This window comes from Scomber scombrus, chromosome 6, assembly GCF_963691925.1.
Source record: "Scomber scombrus chromosome 6, fScoSco1.1, whole genome shotgun sequence".
In the NCBI taxonomy this organism is placed as follows: domain Eukaryota; kingdom Metazoa; phylum Chordata; class Actinopteri; order Scombriformes; family Scombridae; genus Scomber; species Scomber scombrus.
Genome location: NC_084975.1, coordinates 7,276,372 through 7,298,106, shown reverse-complemented (window position 1 = coordinate 7,298,106; position 21,735 = coordinate 7,276,372). Strand labels below are relative to the sequence as shown.

The following is a 21,735-nucleotide window of genomic DNA, read 5'->3' as shown; positions in this document are numbered from 1 at the left end:
GAAGGAAAAAAAGGGTTTGCTTCCTTGCCTAAGATTTTCTTTTTAAACTGTAAAGCAGCAGGAGTCTACAGACGTGCTGGCAGTGCTGTGAGTCTTTATGCACAGAGGTGCTTTGAGCTAAATGCTAACAGGCTGGTGTTTAGTAGGTAGCTTGTAATGTTCACCATCTGAATTTGGCATGTAAGCATTTGCTAATTAGCTGATGTGTTTGGTCATAAACATTTTTTAAAAAGCATTGGACAAATGGTGGCAGTAGATGAAAAGTCAGTATATAAACCTTCATGGTGATCCATCCAATAGATCACATAAAACTCCATGTGTGCCTCATTGGTGCTGTTTTCTGTACTAACAAAGCATTTATTTTAACCCTCACATAGTGTTCAGGTTTAAATTTCATTTAAGGGCTGTGAAAACACCCAATACTCATTTCCTTTAGGTGTACTTTTCCTAATGTGACCCTGAATATACAAAAATGGAGATAAAACGCATCATTTAAAAAAAAAAAAATGTGTGCAGCTTATACAAATTTTCGTGTATGAAAATGTCAAAATATGGCTTGTTTTTATCACAAAATTCAAAAATCACAATTCAAACATGTTGCTGTATTCTTTCGATTCTATAAAATGTTCTCCTGAGTCGTGAGTTTAAATGTCTTTTTTTTACCATAAATAAATAGAATATGACTGATGGGAAAAATGTAAATTGGTGTAGAGACTGATTATGAGTCAGAATATGAACAGTATGTGAGGGTTAAATTAGTGCTTAATACAGTGGAGGTGAATGGGTAATCCACAGATCACACTTAAAGTCATGGGGAAGAAATAACCATTTTTCTACAATACCCTGCTGTCCACAGTGAGGATTATTCACCTCCTCTGTTTTGGGATGGAGGCAGAAATCACAGAAACGGCGTGAAAACTTAGACAAGCTGGAACAGGAAAAGTCAGAGGATCACCAAGCATCACTAGGATTCTTCCTCCAGGCACCGAGAAATATCTGCACCACATCTTCCAATAGTTGTAAAGACATGTCACCAAAAACTAAAAACTGTCAACCTGATGTTAGCGCAACAGGAAACATCATTAGAATTCATCCTCTGGAGACCATTAATGTCTGATAATGATCACTAATGAAAATAATTTGTTCGTCGCAGCCCTACTTTGGTCCAGACTGAAATATCTCAACAATTTTATCATTTATTTATTTTGTGACAGCCACATGACCTCTGACCTAATTTCTTATTTGTTGCTTGGGATCTGGGATGTGGCTCATTAGGAGAGATGGTCAACACCTGAATTGGCGTGGATGCTCCTTTATAATTAGAGCTCTGAGTTGCTGGGTTTGTTTGAGCTTTGGTTATTTAGATTTTTGTTTTATCTTACATTTACACACATTCACACACAACCATACATTAGAAACATTACTGATGAACTGATAAACATACTTAATTTAGTTATGTTTCCTAGTTTAAAAGGTCATGTGTGGGTCCATCTTGTGTCCTCCTTTAAATCTTAAATCTTCACATTTGAAAATCTACATCAAGCAAATATTAATAATTAAAACAATTATCATCAATTTTCTGTTGATCAACTATCGATTATTTGACTAAATGTTGCAGCTTTAGACCAAAGAGGTGGATCAAACAACCCACCAACAATGAGGTCCCTGCTACTATGAAAAAAATCAGCTTCAACTGTGTCTCAAGGTTACAATCGTAGTTTTTTAAGAGGCTCATTATTCTCCTGATAATTTTTGGTGAGAAAATAAGTGTTGGAATTTGGAAAACTGGAAAAAAGAAAGAAATGCATTGTACCTTTCATACCACAAATATGCAATACTTGATTTATGGATTTCAGTTGAGCAGTAAAGGTTGCTCTATTCCCAAATTAAATTAAACTTCATAAAGATTTTAAGAGGAAGCATAATGACTCAATAAAACAAGCTCCTAAAATGCTGAAACCTCCCCTCAACTGTCTGTGTGACTGAAGCCCCCCGCTCTCAGCCGTGTCCCCTCCCCATGTGTGTCTCTAAGGCATTATCTCACACAGTGTTTGAAGAGACCAGATCAGTGCTCTTCCCAAAAGCTCACAGATGAAAGGTTTTGGCCTGGGGCCCCAAATACCAGCAGGCCCTGTGAACTCCTGGGTGACTGCAGCAGCGTCGGAGCGAGGGGTGTAATTTCTGCAAGTTTTCAACATTCGGGGCCCAGAGAGGCATGGAGAAAGAGAGAGAGAGAGAGTGTGTGTCCACTGGAGCCCAAAGAGAGAGAAACAACATGAAAGAAGACATTGACTGTGTGTGTTTACATTGGTTTTGATTGAAGAGCCGAGCAGCTGATGGTGTCAGTATGTGCGGCCAAACGCTGTCATTAACAGAGACAGTGTGTGACCGTGCATACTGCAGTCACACCTTTACTCAGTGTGTGTGTGTGTGTGTGTGTGTGTGTGTGTGTGTGTGTGTGTGTGTGTGTGTGTGTGTGTGTGTGTGTGTGTGTGTGTGTGTGCTTTGGTTAAATCTTGGGGCATGAATTGGAATTGGTTATGATTAAGGTTGGGGTCAAGGTTTTAGGTTAGCCTGTAAACGATGAATGGAAATCAATGCAATGACCTAACAAGGACAAGCTTGTGTGTGTGTGTGTGTGTGTGTGTGTGTGTGTGTGTGTGTGTGTGTGTGTGTGTGTGTGTGTGTGTGTGTGTGTGTGTGTGTGTGTGTGTGTGTGTGTGTGTGGTTAAATCTTGGGGGCATGAATTGTTCATGGTTAAGGTTTTAGGTTAGCCTGGATGAATGGAAATCAATGCAATGACCTAACAAGGACAAGCTTTTATGTGTGTGTGTGTGTGTGTGTGTGTGTACTTTAAGTGTGACTGAAGTGATTAGAGAGGAAGGCTTCAATAAAAGGCCGACAGGACAGTGAACTGCAGGGCTTCTGGGTGACACTTTCCAACTGGATTAAAAGATAGAGGTTTAAAATGAGCTGTAATAAAAAATTAAACACTACAATTATCCATCTTTTTGTTACTCGGTGACGTAAGTTTAGCACCAACCGAGCATTCAAAATGCCAAATAACGGGTGTAGTCATGACGTCACGATTTAAAACCACTCATCACCGGTCAAATCAACAGTTTTAAACATTTATTTAAGGAGAAATAACATGTTTTTCGCCTGTTTACGTGACGTGTTTGGAGATGTCTGTAGTCTGTGGTGGTACCTGATCTAAAAATAAGCTTCCAGTTGTTTTCCAAGAGTGGATCCTTCCTGTTCAAACCCGCTGAGGTGCCTCCAGTTTCCTGTCTGCTTTGGCCCCGTGCCTCCATCCATCCCTGGTCAGTTATCATACCGGGAAACCAGAGAGAGAGAGAGACAGAGAGAGAGAGAGAGGGGGAGAAGCCCGGCCAGCACAGAGCTGACGGAGGAGATCAAATTCACAACATTTACAAAAAGACGATTCTGGGAGAGATTTGAAGTTTACACAAAACATGTTAGTCAGTGTCTTCTTTCAGGTGTAACAGGTTTTGTATTTAATGATTCAGTTCGGTTTGGATAAAATTAATTAAAACCTCAAACTCTGGTAATGAAGAAACTTTCTGCCAAGTGAACTAAAAGTGTCACTTGTGGTTGTTTTCATTTTTTTTATGATCTTGTAGCTCTTTAGGCCTTTAATACCAGACCACTTTTCAATTCTATTTAAGGGTGTGGACTTTCTCACAGGGTCTGAGAAATAAATATAAAGTGTTTAATTGCAAAACAGACGTATGAAGCTAGATATACATTTGGTACAAAGAATGATGATTTACTTACTAATTACAATACAAAATATAGCTATTTGAATCCTCTAAAATCTTACATTTTGTTAACAAGTAGATAAACTATTTCTAAACAAGTTAAAAAAGGTGCTTTACAGGTGCACACAGAATATACGAGTATAAGAGTAAAGAATTCCAACTAGTGGATAAACAGACAATGTATAAAAAGAACATAAAACTATTAGAGTGGAAATGTTGTAAGTGGGTTTTTAATAACTAAATGAATCTTATTGATTTTATTATTTAGTAATATGTAGGGACTTAAATAATTGCCCATCCAGTTGTCTCATATAAATGTATGTAAGGATGTAAAGTATGAGTCCTTTTTCAATTGATTTTTAGGGAAGCAACAAATTAAGATTATTAAAAATGATTCAAGGGTCACCTAATTAAAGCAAAATCTGTCAGTTTTAAAAGATGCATAAAAGCAATAATGCTGCATTAGAGAAGTACGCTTGGTACAAAGTGGAACCCAACCATGAGAAACGAGTGTATTTTAAAAGGAGCAATATATAGAAGTAATCATCTCTCAGCTGTTCCTAAAAATCACTGAGACCTTCCTCTTCAAAGTGTTGCAGAGGAAAGCCAATAAGGGGAAGACATGATGGAGATTTGGAGGTTTTTATTAAAAGGGGGCCACAGAGGAGAAAGCCGTCATTAGATCCTTCAGAGGGAAAACAGCTGGTGTGTTAGTGTGTGGGGCTGGTTGTAAGTAGATACACTGACATGATAACTACCTGCTGTTTACTAATTCAGCAGGTTAGATGAAGTAACGTGGTTCAAATTCATATATTTTACCAAAACACCACACAAACATTAATCCACGAGTGCTGAAAGGCAGAATTTAACCTTCACATAGTGTCACAGCATGAGTGTATTTTCATGATTATGTGGTGCAGAGAGAGATTTTACCTCTTTAGTGTGACCTTCACAGACTAATGAGACCGTAGAAGGGGGACGCGCCCTCCACGGGTGAAGATACCTTTAGGAAGATTGTATATAAAGAGAGATTAGGTTCCCCCGAGGGGTGTTGAAATGCTAAACAGGCAAAAAACGACCCTCTCTTAGTGCTTTTGTGGTCTTTTGATCTTCCACCTTTTTAAATGGAAAACAGCTCAAATGAATTCAACATTATTATAATAAATATATATCATGAATATTCCACCCCAGTATCATCACGTGCAATTCAAAGCATTTGGAGTCAATTACAAATGTAGGGTTTTTTTATTTATTTCTTTATTTATTCTTCATTTTAAAAGATACAAAGGCCAAACAAAGGATTCCTCTTAGAAACACATTACTGGAATAAAAAAAAGGAAAAAAAAAAAAAGGCTTCAAATCCAGTCAAAAAAGTCTATGAGGTCAACAGTCAGTATAGCAAGAACTCATATAATACCGTAAAAACACATCAATATCATCAATTATTTATGTATGTTTTAATTAACTCAATCATAGAAAACCTGAACAGCTGGGAAACAATATATATCTACAATAACTTGAATGTTGATGAACACTTTTAACAAAAAAAAAAGAAACAAAAAAAGAGTTTAACTTAAACTGAGCGTCACTAGTCGATAAAATGCATGCAGACTCGGATAAACGAGGGTGACTTCTTGCGGACTCGTCTGCAACAATAATAAATATTGTACAGTGTTTGACACCAACACCCATCACCGACCTCTTAAGTGGCACTGCTGCACCCCTCGTGCATGTTTTAAAAAGAAATCTTGCCCCCTTACACTTGAATTTAATATTCATTGTTATCAAAACTAAACAGTATATTATTGCACAAGCCCATAATTCATAATTCATGGGGGGGTGAAAGGGAGGGGGGGGGGGTTGGAAAGGTTGTTTTTTTTTTAATACTGTGACGGGGGTGCGGCAGAAGCAGATGATGTGGCGGCTCGTTGTCACATGTCCAGTGGAACCGTAGAAAATCAGTTTTAATTTGGTTTCTCTCTCACGGTCTTATCAGTGGGGCCGCAGCTTTCAACTGGAGGCGTAAAATGTTGGACCCAAAAATAAAAATAGACGGTCTGCAGCGAACGTTAACGTCTAACTCACAACCCAGTACTAAAAGTATTCTATATATATATATTTATGTGTGTGTGTGTCGCCTTTTTTTCAAACACTAAACAACCAAAGCAGAACTCTTGTTTAATCTAAGAAAAAGAAACTTTTCTTTTTTTAATTATTTTTTTTACCTCTACATGTGATGATGTTGAATATGTTTAATGTTTACTGTTTGTTCTTCAATGCACAAATACTGTTCCTTTTCATTTTTTTAGCTTTTTTTTTGGTTTTCAGATATTTTCAAAATGTCAAAACACAAACACCAAAGTGCCATAATAATTAAATAGTGAAACTGGGTGAACACAACTAGAAGCACAGCCGAGTGAGTGTCATTACATTTTGTCGCGCGCATTTAAGCATTTCAGTAGCATTTCATTTATACCAGGAGCAGATCTGCTGTGACCTGAGACGATAACATCCATCATTAACGCAGCCTACACACTACAGCCCATCACTAATAAATGCATTCGCACCATAAACTGCCTCTCGGAGCACGTTCAAGTTTTTTAGTCTAAAGTCTTGTATTATTATTATATAGATTTAATACTGTCATTCTGGCAAAAAACACGTGTGTGTGTGATGTATGATACGCTGATAGCAGTTTGTCATACCGACGATAAAGAAGAAAATGGATTTACAGATGTGAAGAATCGCAGAGATGCTGAGACGTATGTCAACAGTGTTCCTTCCATAATCACTCGACTTCAAACGGCCTGTAAATGACGAGACTAATTAACTAAATATTAAGCTTAAACGTGAATTTTTTTTATAAATGATGCACATGTGCTGTAGCAGCCAATAACATGAAAAACCGTATAAAGCGCCACATGTAAAAATATATAATATGATCATGTTGATATCTTGATAATTTAATACGTCAGAAACTAAAAAACATGTTTTGCCAAAAGGTGAAATAAGTTTGTAACTTTAGACTTTAAAAACATGACTTGTTGAGTAGGGCGTCTGTGTTTTTCGGGTAATGACAACTGTGTGTGTAAATCTCAGTCAACAGCTCATCGTTCGTTTCCTCAAGAGCAATAAAAGCGCCTCTTTTCATTCTGACTGAGCGACGATCTCCAGCTCTTTTCGTCCTTTGTTTTTAACATCCTGTCTGTCAGTGAGGGCGTGTCTCCTCAGGCTTTGAGCTCACATCTGTTTGGCCGCTAAACTGACGGGACTGTGATGATTCATTGAAAGATTATGTCACACATGAAATGACAGATGTACTGTGTTTGAGTCCTCTTTGTGTCTGCATGACTTGGCCATAAACTACTTTTTTCATAATTAAAGCCACAGAAACGAAATGACCTGACTCTGATTTGGCGAAACAACAACAAAAAAAAAGCTTGTGTAGCGTTTCAGTAAAGTTAAGGATTTGTGGAAAATTGGGGATTTTCCTCTCTGTTATTGGCTGCTGCACATATAATGTAAGTTTCACTTTTACTGAAGTGAACGCTGTGTTTACTCCTTACAGTGTGCAGCTCAAACAAACACACTGTAGGAATCATGTACTGAATGAAACCACTGCAAGGGAACACTGAAAGTACTGCACCTCACACAGTGGGACACCTTGAGGTTTTATTTTTAGTTTAGTTATTTTTCCACAACAAACAGAAAAACTACTTCAAAATTGGCTGCAAATTGTTTTTTTTAGCTATCTTGTAAATACATGACTTTAAGCAGCTTATAAAGATTCACTTTTTTGATGAAGAAAAATGAAATCAACCACGAGTATTGATGTCGTCTTTAAAGATAAAATATATTCTGTGTGTTCTGTGTGTGTCTCGAGGGGAGATGAAGGGTTTGGTTATAGGACGTGTGAAGCTGTGTAGAGGAGCTTATGTACATCACCAGCCATGGGTCTTGGAGGTTTGACGTTCCAGGTAGAGCTGATCTAGGATCAGAGTTTAGGCAGCACCAACTGATACAGCAGCAGTCCTGTTACCCCTGACCTCTGACACAGGGAGGAGGGATTCACCAACTGTGGTTTAGCCAGCAGGTGGGAAAAGATCTGACCCCAACTCTGCTTAGTTAAACAGAAGATATGCTGCCCGTTTGTATTTATTTATTTCTTGAAGTGATCTCTCATCTGGTTCAGGTAGATGAGATGAGAGATCAGTTCAGGAAATTAATAAAGCGAGGACACAAATGACTTTAACCCAGTTATTGCCCTGGTAACAGTGGTCAGGGGGAACACGTCCCACCTCCAACCAGCAAGGGTTTGGGTGGCGGTGTGCTACTCTGGTGTTTGCTGCCCCCTAGGGCTGAGAGCAAGGCAGTGCAGGTGTGGCTCAGGAGGAGGAGGAGAGGGAGGGAAAGAAGAGGAGGAGGGAAGGGGGGAGGAGGTAGAGAGAGGAGGAGGAGGAGGTGGAGGTGGGGGAGGTGCATTAAGGGTGGCGCTACTCGGCACAGCCCAGAAGCTCAATTCGCAGGGTGATGCGCTCGTGCCACTCCCACGGCAGGATGCGGACGTATCGGCCGTAGAACGGCGGCTCAAAGATGTTCTTTTTGTGGACGTTGTTGTCGCTGTTGCCTGGAAAAATCTGAACAGAGGAGGACAGTCAGTTAAATATCATCATCATCATCATCATCATCATCATCATCATCATCACCATCATCACCATCATCATCATAGCTGATGTTAAACTGACAATCACATACTCTAAGACTCTATTTTTTGTGTTAAACTTTTAAGAAAAAAACACATAAGGATGTTTTTTTCAAAATGTAACTTTGATTGTTGCTTATTTAAATGTGAATATTTAGACATACTTAAAACTGAAACAAGTTTCTGTTAACTTGTTCATATTTCCTTTGAGTTCATCTGGTATGTGATTAACTTTTGTAAAACACTTTTTTTTCATCTTCAAAGCACATTTAATAACATAATGGCATAGAATTTTTTTTAAAAGAACACTATTTTGGCAGTGCATATTTTGGGAATGATTTTCTCTGGATGTCAGATGATGGTCAAGTACAGTGTGACAATGTGCATTATTTTATGAATATACTTCACACACATTAAAATGTAAATTACACACCCATGAAAGGCCTAATTATATTTGTCGTGACGCAGGAGAAATAATGTACAGGATGGAAGAACCTTGGCAATCATTATCCCAGAAAAGACTCTAGTCAGAAACTAAAGTTAAAAAGATACTTCGTTCTGTCAGTGCTTCACATCCTTGATTTAATGACTTAATTTTGTTTTACACTTGAGCAAATCTGGTGAGTTAAGATACTGAGAGGAGCCATTGTGAATGCACACTGTGAGCTAATCAAGCCCAGTGTCAAAGTAATTGGTACCAGGTGTGTAGACGAGTATGTCAGAGACAAACCGACCACTGAAGCCTGTAGTCTTTACAGAAGTTATTCATCAAGACGTTATTTACTCTACACCAACAATTACTCTTATTATAATACATATCTTTTATTTTATGGTGTAATTTCCTATCAGATGTATTTTTGCTCATTTAATTGCCTTCATGCATTTGTTCAGTTTAGTTTTGCAACATGTGCTTGACTAACCTTGTCTGTCTTTGTGGTCTCATCCTTCACTATGGTCCAGAACTTCCCGTCATCGCTGTGAGCCATTTTGAAGGCTGTGACAAACTGGATGGAGCCGAAGTCTTTGGCCCCCTGTGTGATGATTCCTGTGACCTTCTTGGGAGACTGCAGGTCCACCTGAGCAGGAAAAAAAAAACTTTACTTTAGGAAATGTTTGAATTGCTCTTTTTATTGCTGTGCAAATTGATTTTATTCTTTTACTGTTTTACTTCTGAGCATTTTATTTTATTGTTTTGTTATTTTATTTACCATGATCTATTATTTCCATGCCTCTGTCTTTTTATCTCTGTGCTCTTCATTGCTTACTTTGTCTTCCTTGTTTGGTTATATTTCTTCTGTAAAGCACTTTGTAACTTTGTTATGAAAAGTGCTATATAATTATTATATACTTTAAAAGCTCAGCGGTGGAGAAACTGGAAAAACAATGTTGCTTTCATGGCTTCATCGCCTACCTGCAGCCACTCAGATCTGTTGTTGGTGGCGGCAGTCCAGGCGTTGGTCTTGCCCTGTTTGTCCAGACGGGCGTAGTGAGGGTGCCAGGTGAAGGCCTCGATGCCCCAGGTGCGGAAGGTGCTGGAGGCCGTGATCTGGCGGTTAGACACCAACCGGGACTTCATGCCCATCGGCTCTGAACAACCTGAAGTGTTTGAATACACTGTGAAGGTGAGACCAGGCGGAGAACGAGAGGAAGAGACAGAAGAAAGAGGAATGGAAAGAAAGAGAGAAAGTATGATAGACAGGGGATGGGCAGGAAGCAGCGCATGCCAGCAAGTGATGTGAAGCAGCAAAAAAACGAACATCCGGAGCGATGAATGATGGGGGAGGATGAGAGAAGCAGACACATGCGGGAATCTGAAGCCATGGATGTGCAGATTTGAGATGAGCTGAGCCGACATGACTTTCGTTTCTACCAGCTGGGTTCAAAATCGATCAAACCTCTACCAAAGTTTGCCGTTTATCCTCTACGTCATTTCACACATGCAGTACGAGCAGAGTGCGAGCCAGGCTGTAACAGACTCGGTTACTGAGAATGGATGAGTGCAGCAGCTGAGCAGCATGCAGGTCAGAAGAACAGTGGGGAAAAAAAATGCACGAAGAGATTTCGAAACTTAAACTTAACTGCGGCTGTCCAGCAGCACTTAGCTATTCATGCAACATTCATCCTCATTATCATTACATAATTTCACACTAAAGTTCCTTCACTAAATTAAATTGAGGTAGTCAGAGCAAATTAAAGCAGAACAGAGGTTTCTTATCTTGACAATACAATCTGCTTTCTTCTTCATTAAATTATAACACAGTGGCATATCCCTATTTAACAAAATGCTGCATAATGCTAAATTGTTATCATGCTACATCAAAATACGTCAATGATCTGAATTTTGGACAGACCAATTTCTTATTGCGCATTTTCCACTGACGTATGTTTTCTATTTAGCAGGGAAAAAAAAGTTTCTGTATGACTGACAAAGAACCAAAACTCAGGCAAGTTGTGATTTGAAGCTTAAATGACTCCAGAAAAACAAAACAAGCGACAAATATAGCGTTTTTTGCACTCATGCAGAAACTGGGAAGCATGACTGATGGGAGAAGAGAGACACTGACATGATAAATGAGAGTCAAAAAATCCCACAGTGTAATGAGGGCAGCGAGATCCAAAACGAGCCAGTGGATTGCGTTAAAAGCGGCAGTAAGATGACAAACAGCCAGAAGACTTGAAAGAACCAAGTATTACGTTAGCCTGCTGGAGTAACTATCGTATGAATATAAACACAGTAAAAATCTCTGAAATCTGATGGTGTGCCTGCCAATATTACCATAGCTAATTTTGACCATATGGTTTTTGACAAAATGCTGTAGTTTGATCATCTTGGAATCAAACAGTGTGCATCTGCATTCAAAGTTACTGTGGTGATGCAATCTTCTGGGTAACATCCTTTGAAATGTGATCAAATGTGGAGCTGAAAATAATTAGTGAGGAAACATATGAGCTACACGCTGGATAAATAAAGGCTGTTGGATGACATTTACTTCCCTGTCTGGTAACAGTTTGTCCCACCTGGAGTTCAGATGTTTTCAAATGTGAAACACTTGTTCCAGTCCCAGTTAACTGAAAACCCAAACTGTGTGAATGTACATGCAGCTGGAGTGTGTTGCGTGTGTTCGCTGTGTGAGTTTACCGTTGAGCTCACAGCCGACCAGCTCCATGCGCAGAGTGCAGGCCTTGCGACACACTACAGGGATGATGCGGATGTGCTGAGCAATGATTGGAGGGTCAAACAGGTTGGTCTTGGTACCGTCGTTATCGACATTTCCCGCAAATACCTGAGAAAAAAAGGAGGAAAGAGATTGAAAATTGAGTCAAGTATATTGTTTGTTAGTTTTAGAAACCATAAGTAACTATAATAATTCATATTTAATGGTGGTTTTAATGCAGACAACATTAAAACACCTCTTGAAGAATTAAAGCTATTTGCATTCCTTTTTCTAGCAAAGTTTAATAATACAAACATGAACTCTCCTTGTATAATAAAGACCAAAACATAAAACTTTGTTTCTTTAAAGTTTAAAAATAAAAAGCATAATCTGTCTCTCGGTTTTACGACAGGTGCAGTTACAGATACTTGATTTGTTTGTGTAGAAAGGTTACTGTGCCCTCTAGTGGTTCATTTCTACCTTTTGTAAACAGATAGTGACCTGTTTGTGTGTATGGCTTCATTTTCAGGGACACACACTTGACTTATGACCAGCTGATTGGGAAATCTCCGTATTCGACTGGGGATGAAAACTGAGAGCCCAATTGGTAAAACGCTGATTTTTCAGAGGTTAATGTAAGGGTAAGTCTCCAGGAAATGAATGTAAGTCTATGCAGACACAACAAAAGTGACCTAAGTAAATCTGTCTGTGTGTGTATTAAGGTTGATGTGTCTGAAGTGCCACATCTTTGAATAAGGCAGGCTTGTGGGCTCTGGTGCTCTGTTATTTGCTGCATTGTGTTTTTCTCACATGGTCCTTCCTCTCTCCTTCAGTTCTGTACACGGTGTATATCTTGCCATCCAGGCTGGATGCCACCTTAAAGGCCTTGATGAATTCAGCGGTCCCCATGCGACTGGCACCCTGTGTCACGATACCTGTGAAGCGCATCTTCCTCTGCAGGTTGAGCTGGAATAGTGGGAAAAAATATGAAACATGAGTTAATTAATTAAAGTTTCTTTTCAAAGAGAACTTCAACTGAAATGTCAAGTGTTGTAAAAATCAATGCAGGTAATGTCAAGATGGTAAATAGTTGTCAAAATATTAAAAACTGTGTGAAACTAAACAGTAAAGATAACAAATTCATCCATTTGATACTTGTGTGACTGGCTGCATGAACATTTCGGGGTCCAGGATCTTAAGACTTAAAATAACTGCAGGCAGCTAAACATCTCCATATGCCTACTTAATGTATCAGCCTCGATCTCTGTTAATGTATCAGTGGTCTCACCTGGATCCAAGGGTTCCTGTCATGTGCTGCAGCGCTCCAGGCATTGACCAGTCCCTTGTGGTTGAGGCGTGCAAGCTCAGGGCCCCAGCGCTGCAGGCCAAGCAGGCTGTAGCGGACCGAGGAGGCTGAGATCTGGGACTCAGCGATGCCCCCTCCCTCCATGCCGAGTAAGGAAATACAGCCTGTGAAGGAGAGGTAAAGGGGTAGGTTTAGACATCAGCATTATTTTTCAGCTCAACCTGAAATTCAGCTACTCTTAAGTGTAATTCCAATAACTATTACACTATGTCTGTAGAGAAGACGTACAGTTACACAATTATATTATAATACTGAAGCTAATAAGAAGTGTGTGAGTGTATGGTCACATACATAGAAATGTAATCAAAAGTCTAATACACATTAAATCGAAGCACCCATGCTCAACCTTCACTGAGCTGTGTAAACCATTAAATCATTACGAATGCAGAGCTTTGATTCCAAGTAAATTGATACAAGTAAATATTGATTCTTCATTTGAGCAGTGTCTATATGCTGCCTATTGATCATCCTGAAACCAAACAGTTTGGCTTCCTTCCCGGTACCCGTTAACTTTAATGTGTCCCTTCAGTGGTACTTCCTTCCATTGATTCATTTTGCTCTCTGAGGGAATGTAACAGTGTAGAAATACGGGAAACACAAAAACACACTCAAAATGAAAGTACCAAAGTATATTTTCTTTAAAAAGGACATCAATCTGGCCCTCATGTTAAAGCATTTTGTAATGTGGAGTGCTTTTACGGTCACACTTACGCAGTTGGCAATGTTTGCCCACATAAGGGGAAGGACAGTGGCATTTAAAGTCTCCCTCCAGGTCCCTGCAGGTGCCTCCGTTCTCACATGGCTGGCCAGCGCAGTCATTCACATCTACAGAGAGAAAAAACACACATCGTTACTCACTACCAACAGCTTGCTTTGTTGACTGTTATCAGCCAGTCTGAAAGCCGACGACGGATAGAAGGTGTGAGTGGATTACACATCATGCTTGTTGAGAGTCAAGTTTTGATTTTTCTTCAACTGTTTCACACTGAGGTTAGTCGAAGCCATGCTAACAGGACTGGAACTGTAGCAGAGAGAAGGTAAACTAGAGGAGTCTGTGTTTTATCGTTAGTTTGACTTCCTCGAAGCAACAGTGGTGATTCTTTATAAAGTGGACAGTGTGAATAATAACTACTGTCAGTGTGGCCTTGATTAAAATATGTGGAGTTAAACAATCAGTTGCGCCAGACCATCTGGTGGTCAGGATGTTGAGTATATATCCTGGGGAAGTCCCAGAAGTATTCACAAAAATATCAAACACACAACCTTAAAGCCTGTAGAAAACTCTCAAACTTCATCAAGTGGACATCTTTGTACCACAGTGACTTTCTTCTTAACCCTTACATACTGTTCAGGGTCTAATTTGACCAATTTTTTTTTACATTTTAGAGAAGTAAAAAAACACCTTACAATGTTTCTTTTAACCAGAAATTTGATTATTTATCCTAATGTGACATGGAATATACAACATTAGAAATATTTCAACTCTCTACAAAATGTTTTGTGTGGCAGATACATATTTTTGTTGAGTATTTGACTCATATTTATTAAAAAAAAACCTAAAGACTACACTCTGTCTCTCTGAAAGCTTCATCAAGGATTAATCGCCAATTTATTCATGATTAGTGACTAATGAGGTTATTCATGAATGATTTGTGGTTCCTAAATTATATATAGAGACTAATTATGGAGTTAATAATGTGAAAGGCCCGAATACGAGCAGTATGTAAGGGTTAAAAGAGGAGCCAAGCATCTTAAGAGTAATTTCAATGCATTGTATGTTTAATTTCCCTGTAATTCTTTGTATCCCCTCTTGATGGCGCCTTCATCAACAGTATCTGTGTGACTCAAAGTGTCCAGCAGATGAGTCAGGGACAGGAAAACTAATCAGCAGAATGAAACGGGAATAAACTCAAGCTCCTTTTCATCAGTCACCCACAAGAACTGCTGGTGTGACTAAACCAGCTTTGAACGTGCACTCTATGTTGACCACATACACAGAGAACAATTTTAGCTGCACAAAAAAAGGGGAATTTCAGTCGAATTTGTAGTCTTTAATCCCAGACGGTTGTTGTTATGGAAAAATATGCACGCAATAAATCCCTGACATACACCGATATAACGTTTCTACCCAACACACACACACACACACGTATGTTAGTATCTCCCTCCTTACACGTTCGGTCCATAAATAGCTCTGTGTCCAAACACTGATTTTCACACAGTCACAGGAGGAATAGAGTCACTTTGAAATGTACAACCACAAACTGTAGATAACGAGAACCACAGTCATGTCACTTCTGGCTCTGTGAAGTCACACAGGAGCAGCATATTTAAACATCAAACTCTACACTAACATCTATGCTGATATATTCCCACTATCAGGTTTTAAGAAATTCTAGTTATTTCCACGCTAGATGCATTAAATTTAAGTTTCAAGTATTTGTCAATAAGGATACTGAAATAGAGTAACAGTAAAATAAAAAGCTATTACAAAGTATAACAAAGAAGGAATGTGTAGTATCTATTTGGCTGGGTCAGCTGTTAACATGTTTTGTGGTTGGTGACCAAATATAATCAAAGCAGATAACAGTTAGCATCCTCAACCAGAGAGGGTCAAAGTTTAAAAGGCACCTCTTCTACACAAAATGTCTTAGGGTTTAATTTAAATCGGGCAGCTGTTAGACTGAAGATGGATGAAAAGTTAATCATTTATTCATTACAAGGGAGACAAAAATAAGAAGTCCAGTATGCTGTATTTGAATCAGTCTGTGAAGCATTAGTTAGTTCAGACTTTAAGGTCTGTTCAGATCAGGAAATACACCCCTACAGCTCCTATCAGCTATTGATGACAGCCTGACTGAAACTCTGGTCAGGTCCTGATATGCGTCAGCTGGTGACCCTCTCCACAGTAAGAGGATTGGGCACCAGGAGGACCACACAGTCTGGCCAACTCCCTGTAATCCCTAGTCAGTGGTGGGAGGAGCCTGAGGGGGAACACAACATCCCTGAGACAGGTAACACTGTCTGGCTCATAGGTTTGTTTATCACTGGGCTGTGCATGCCTGAAATATCCACACTCATGGTGCTCTGAGTAACTATAACTGTGACGGCCATATGGAGATGCTTCAGGGTGACGACCTTGTAACTCTAAAATGTCAACCAGAAAAACAATACCGTCAACTTATCAGCTGTTACATATTTAGCAGCTCCCGCTATCAGGACACTGTTTTCACATATAGATTACAGGGGACGGTGCGTGTGCATGGCCTGCATACAACAAACACTAGAGCTTCTAACGGAAACGGCAAACTACCACAATATTTAGAGCGTCAATATCTGTCTCAGCATGAAACGAAAACCAATACAAATCTCATGTGACTTGTTTGTAACCCGACCCCCATCGAGGCAAAGCCAAGGTCAGCTGGCTGTACACGTGGTAGTCAACAAAGCTATCTACGTCCAGGCTGTGAGCCGCAGCCAGCAGGATTTGGGCCTAAATAAAGGTGCGAATCTGCATCTGACCGAGCAAACCTGCTTTTGTGTTGCTGCAGAGAGTTGACTGTGTCAAGTTATGTTCTTCATACCTCACAGTGTGAAGCCTCAGCCTGCGCGGCACTCACTCTGAGATTTGGAAGTAAACCATCTGTGATTTTCATGGTTAGACAATAATACCTCCCTTCAAAGCAGAGGACTGTGTAAAGTGAGAAAATTAACAAAAGTTAAGGTAAGTACTTTCATTCCCACAAAATGTATTGTCCAAATATATAATACAGTACTATAAAACTTCTTAAAATCTACACTAGTCATTCCCACCTTTTAAAGACGTTTTACAGAAGCAAAGTTAGTCTTGTTTTTTTCCAACAAATGACAACATAAAATAAGACAAGTATATATTTTTAATTACCAGTTCCATCGTTGCCATGGTACAGCAACCAAGGGGGTGCACTTCAGTCATTATGGTCACCAGATCAAACCACAATGGCATTATTAAGTAAAAAGGGATAAAAGGTTTCCAGATGTGTAATTTGCTGTGGACTGGACCATCTGCAGTACGCCAGGGAGCACAAGTGGGACCTAGAATAGCTCTGATTCAGATCTCTGCCAGGGTGTCACTCTCTGCTGGAGAGATGCAGAGCTCTAAGATGAAACTTCTGATGTCATAAAATATATTTACAGAGCATTTTATTTAAAGCAGTGTTCTTAAGCGCTCAGCCTAAATGGATCGAGGCATGGTGACATCAGATCCAGTGCGCTTGTAAATGATAGCTGTTTCTTAAAGTTGCAACATGTTAAGATCAACATTATTAAGTTTGAAATGCACACTTTTAATGTTACATCAGCTTACCTTAACTCAGAATGTATATTTTATTTATTTTTAAGTATAAACTGGCTTTTTTCCCCCCCTTTACAACAAAAACACAGAGGGATCTTTAACTATCATCTTCGCTGGAGAAATGAAGAGTGATGACTTTATGCCACTGCGGCCGAAAAAGTCTTGCGAGTTCTAGATGATGGATTTCCCCTAGTTGAACGTCTAGAGTTCAACACCACATTATGGTCACATTTTTACAACAAATGTGGTTATTGTAGCTTCGGGAGGATCTCAAGCAAGGCACTCAACCCTCAATTGCTTAGTGGTCAGAGGAGTACTTGCAGATGTGCAAACAATACTTAAGGTACTGACTCCACAAGCCTGCGGTCAGTCGTGATTAGTCTGTTGTTGTTGTTTTTGTGTCGTTGTTTACCTGTGAAGGTGCTGCCTATCCCGTAAAAATACATAACAGCTGCTGCTCTTACGTGAGATAATGTTGTGATTCCAGATAAGCAGCTTTGAATATCAACTAGGCCAATCAAGCTTGTTTAATGGAGACAATAGTAAACCAGGAAATGCACGCCAGGCTCAATCAGAACCTCGACTGCACAGACAAGCACATATATATTACATATACAGTACCAGTCAAAAGTTTGGACACACTTTCTCATTGATGTGAATGGGAAAGTGTGTCCAAACTTTTGACTATATATAAATATATATACACACATACACCGGGAAGGGGGGGAATGGAGCGCAGTCTGCCCACACTACCACATCCTGGGAGGAGCTGGAAACACAAACAACTGAAACAGGAACACACTCATACCCCTTGGCAACTTCCATGAAGCAAATAACAGCCTTAATCTGTTATGAAAATCGGGGATTTAGAGGCTGTCCGCAAGAAAAAAAAAGAACAAAAAGACTCCTCCTTTCTTCACTGTTTCCATCCATCTGCTGCGGCCTGAAGTGAAGTGAACAGCTATTGACATCTCTCTCTCTTTCTCTGCATATCCATCACACACACACACACACACACACACACACACACACACACACACACACACACACACACACACACACACACACACACACACACACACACACACACACACACACACACACACACACACACACACACACACACACACACACACACACACACACACACACACACACACACACACCTTCTTTGCAACCCATAAAAGGCTTTTAGGCCAATTTGGCAGGACAGTCAGAAGTGCTGCAGTCAGACCTGAGTAGTGAGTGTGACATTGTTGGGAGGGCAGACTTAATTCACGTTCCGCCTCCGCGTTCACTTTTTCGCCCGGCAACAGTAGCAGCACTGACGTTGCGAGCGCTCAGCGTGGACCGCCACTTTCTGTTGGCTACACTGGCACGAGGGATGAACCATGTGTGTATGTGTATGCTAAACAGCCTGTATATGAGATCACAAGCCATGTGTGTGGTTGTTCATGTGGGATGTGCAGCACACGTGTGATTAAGCTTTTTGCAGTAGAGATTTTTTTTTTAGCCTTTTATGAGGAAATGTATTCAGGAATGAGATAATACATGTACAATTTGCATTTATGGATTAAAAAAAAAAATCACTTGTTTTTAATTTCTCTTTTATATTCTTTTACTGACAGAGGGCCCTGAAGGAGAGGATGGGGCTATTTTCAACTCCACATCTTTACGGTTGCGTTTTTCTATTTCAATTTTTTCTACAGGCGGTTGTTTATGTGAGGACAACATATTCTTCTACATCTGGCTCTGGTTCGCCAACATTTGCATGTAAAGGTCTGCATTTCTGATGAACAGCTCATCCTCCCAACACAGCCTCCCATATATCCCCACAGCTGACAAGTGAGAGGAGCATTTCAGCCCCAAAAATATTCATCTCAGTTTGCATTTTTCGGGTGTAAAGTGAGTGTGAGCATGCTAGTTAAATGTTTAACTACACAGTCTGGGTTCACCGCAGCCTGTTTTCACAGCCTGTCTCCGTATCTGTTTCACACAAGCCATAGGAGCTGGCTGCCATGTGCCTCCGTCCTCGCCCACACACAAACACCAATTAGACTACATTTTAAACTGTCACAACAGAATCATCAAAAGTTGTGAAGGAAGAGGGACCTCAGTGACCCAGAAGTGCTCAGACGGGTTCTCATAAACCAATACAATCAAATAAATTCCCCTTATCGTTATCCTCGAGGCATTACCTAATTAGTGTAAATGAATGCTCCAGAGGGAGCAGAGGGCTGTTTTCCGGGTGGCACCTGCCAAAGGACTTGTGAATGTATGGATGAGCTGTGATTTGCGGTTCTCAGGGGTTAAGCAAAACACATACAGATAACTTGGCTATTATTGGCCTTTTTAAAGTCAGATGAGTGTTTGAAGCATGAATACAGGCTAGGGAATTGTAGATTAAAACAGACGGTAGCTTGGAAACAACTCAACTGGCTCATAAAGCGTTTGGAAAGTTTAAGGTTTGAGGCATGAGGGAGTTAAATGACAAATCTTTTAATATGAAGGGGCGTCTTCCTGTCAGGGGAACTGAACTGATAAAAAGGCAGCAGCATATCTGAAATTATCTTGCTGCTGCCTTTGCTGCTGGCCTTGACTCAAAAAGGAGGAGATAGTGCTGATCTCAGCGGCTCCCTGTTGGTAAAAGAGTGTGTGTTTGTTGAATTCCTCGGCCTCTGCATGCAGCCAAGAGAATAGAGAGCACCTGGATTCAAGAAGGAAAAATAGAGACTACAGCGCATAACAGAAACACATACACACACCATTCCCCATCCCATTAAGTCCCAGTTCTACTGTTACCTTTTTCAGAGCTTAAATCTGCCCCTTGGACACCTAGAATAAAAAGGCAAACATGATCAAACACAAAAATACACTTAGGCTTTTTGTAAAAGTCCTGCTTGATCCCTTGCTAAATTAGCTCTTTGTGTGCACTTGGCCACTGTTGTTCTGCTGCCTTCTCATGCAAACAGTAGCCATCTGTCTCTGTGCGCGGGGTTAGAGGCATTTGGAGGATCGCAGCACATGTTCCCACCATTGCTTCCCCTCTCTCAGACTGACCCTGATTGAACCAACCTGGTCTGGAGTGACGTGTGAATGAAACTCACAGAAGGACGACAGCTGTCTGGTGGCTGGGCACTCTCAGATCAGCTGTCTCTGTGTTAGTGTGTCAGGTTAGGTGGATAAACAAGGACCTCACAGGACTCACCGGTTAATTGTGTAGGAAATGTATGAGTACAGTTAGTGGATGAAGTTTACTGGCACGTCAGCAACAATCTTTTAATTTGGTGTGTTGCTGCAGCTTTTTTTCTTTCCCTAAGAAGGGACCTGAGAGATTTTAACTATTTACAATGCTGAGGACTCATACATAGTCAACTGCTCCATTTAATTTTCACACTATGGTGGCACTTCAAGACTTAAGCCAAAATGTAAATACACTGAACTTTCGTCATCTACCTGCAAAAAAAGAAATGTACATACACATACAGTATATTTGTTGCAGCCAGAGCAAAGAAAGAGCAACTACCCATCATGATAGAAATATTCAATAACAGATGTTTTTTTTTAATTGTTACTGATTGACTTATGATACAAAGACTGAGAAGGGAATATACTCACTGTTCTGGCAGTAAACTCCCTCAAAACCCGGCTGGCACTTGCAGACGTACTCGCTGAAGACGTCGCCTCGGCGGGAATGGCCGGTCAACTCGCAGGTGGCATCGTTCTTGCATGGGTTAGGGTTGCAGGGCCCTTTAAAATATACAATTAATGTTTTTTTTTTCTTTCTTTCTTTCTTTCTTTCTTTCTTTTTCCAGGGGGGGTGTTAAGGTTGATCTTTATGCATTTTAGAGAATCAAATAAATCTTTTAGGGTTGTGCACATTTCACCAAAATGCCTTGATATGCAATTACTTCTGAGCTGCCACAACTTCATACTGATCACCAACTAGTAATTTATGTGTCCACAGTGTCATCGTCTAACCAGCAAGCCATAAAAAAAACAAAACAACAAAACTTATATCTGAGTCTGGTTTTGAGCTCAAGCATTGGCTTACCAGTCTCAGTCTCGTTGCAGGTGTCTCCAGAGAAGCCGTCTGGGCAGAGACAGATGAACCGACTTCCTGCCCCGATCATGCAGGTGCCGCCATTACTGCACACATTCACCTCACAGTGATCACCTGCAGAGAGAGGAGGAGTGACAAGGTGATTCCTACAGTATGATTGACCCCATATTTTTTATTGGAGTGAGCAAGGACACAAAGACAACTCTGCAAAATATTTGTCATTCCCTATAGAAATCTAATTACATAAACTTGATCTCCTTTAATCTGATTTACCTCTAACCTCCACACAATCTCAATCACCCGTCATAGGCAAATTTCCCTATCCTCACCCAC

At 40.1% G+C, this 21,735-nt stretch overlaps 1 protein-coding gene across 2 annotated transcripts in view; it reads right to left on the bottom strand.

Annotated features, from left to right (window-relative positions):
• Nucleotides 1–4,968: 4,968 nt before the first annotated feature.
• Nucleotides 4,969–21,735, bottom strand: part of LOC133982292 (lactadherin-like) — a 28,610-nt gene continuing 11,843 nt past the window's right edge. The window contains exons 2-11 of one of the 2 annotated variants that reach the window (XM_062421270.1): nt 21,394–21,516; nt 20,958–21,089; nt 20,142–20,174; nt 13,718–13,831; nt 12,929–13,110; nt 12,451–12,606; nt 11,625–11,769; nt 9,897–10,081; nt 9,406–9,561; nt 4,969–8,420 (exon numbers count right to left, since the gene is read on the bottom strand). In XM_062421270.1, coding sequence (XP_062277254.1) covers nt 8,277–8,420; nt 9,406–9,561; nt 9,897–10,081; nt 11,625–11,769; nt 12,451–12,606; nt 12,929–13,110; nt 13,718–13,831; nt 20,142–20,174; nt 20,958–21,089; nt 21,394–21,516 — 1,370 coding nt within the window. In that variant the 3' untranslated portion in view covers nt 4,969–8,276. The remainder of the gene's footprint in view (nt 8,421–9,405; nt 9,562–9,896; nt 10,082–11,624; nt 11,770–12,450; nt 12,607–12,928; nt 13,111–13,717; nt 13,832–20,141; nt 20,175–20,957; nt 21,090–21,393; nt 21,517–21,735) is intronic. The other variant, XM_062421271.1, reaches the window with a different exon arrangement.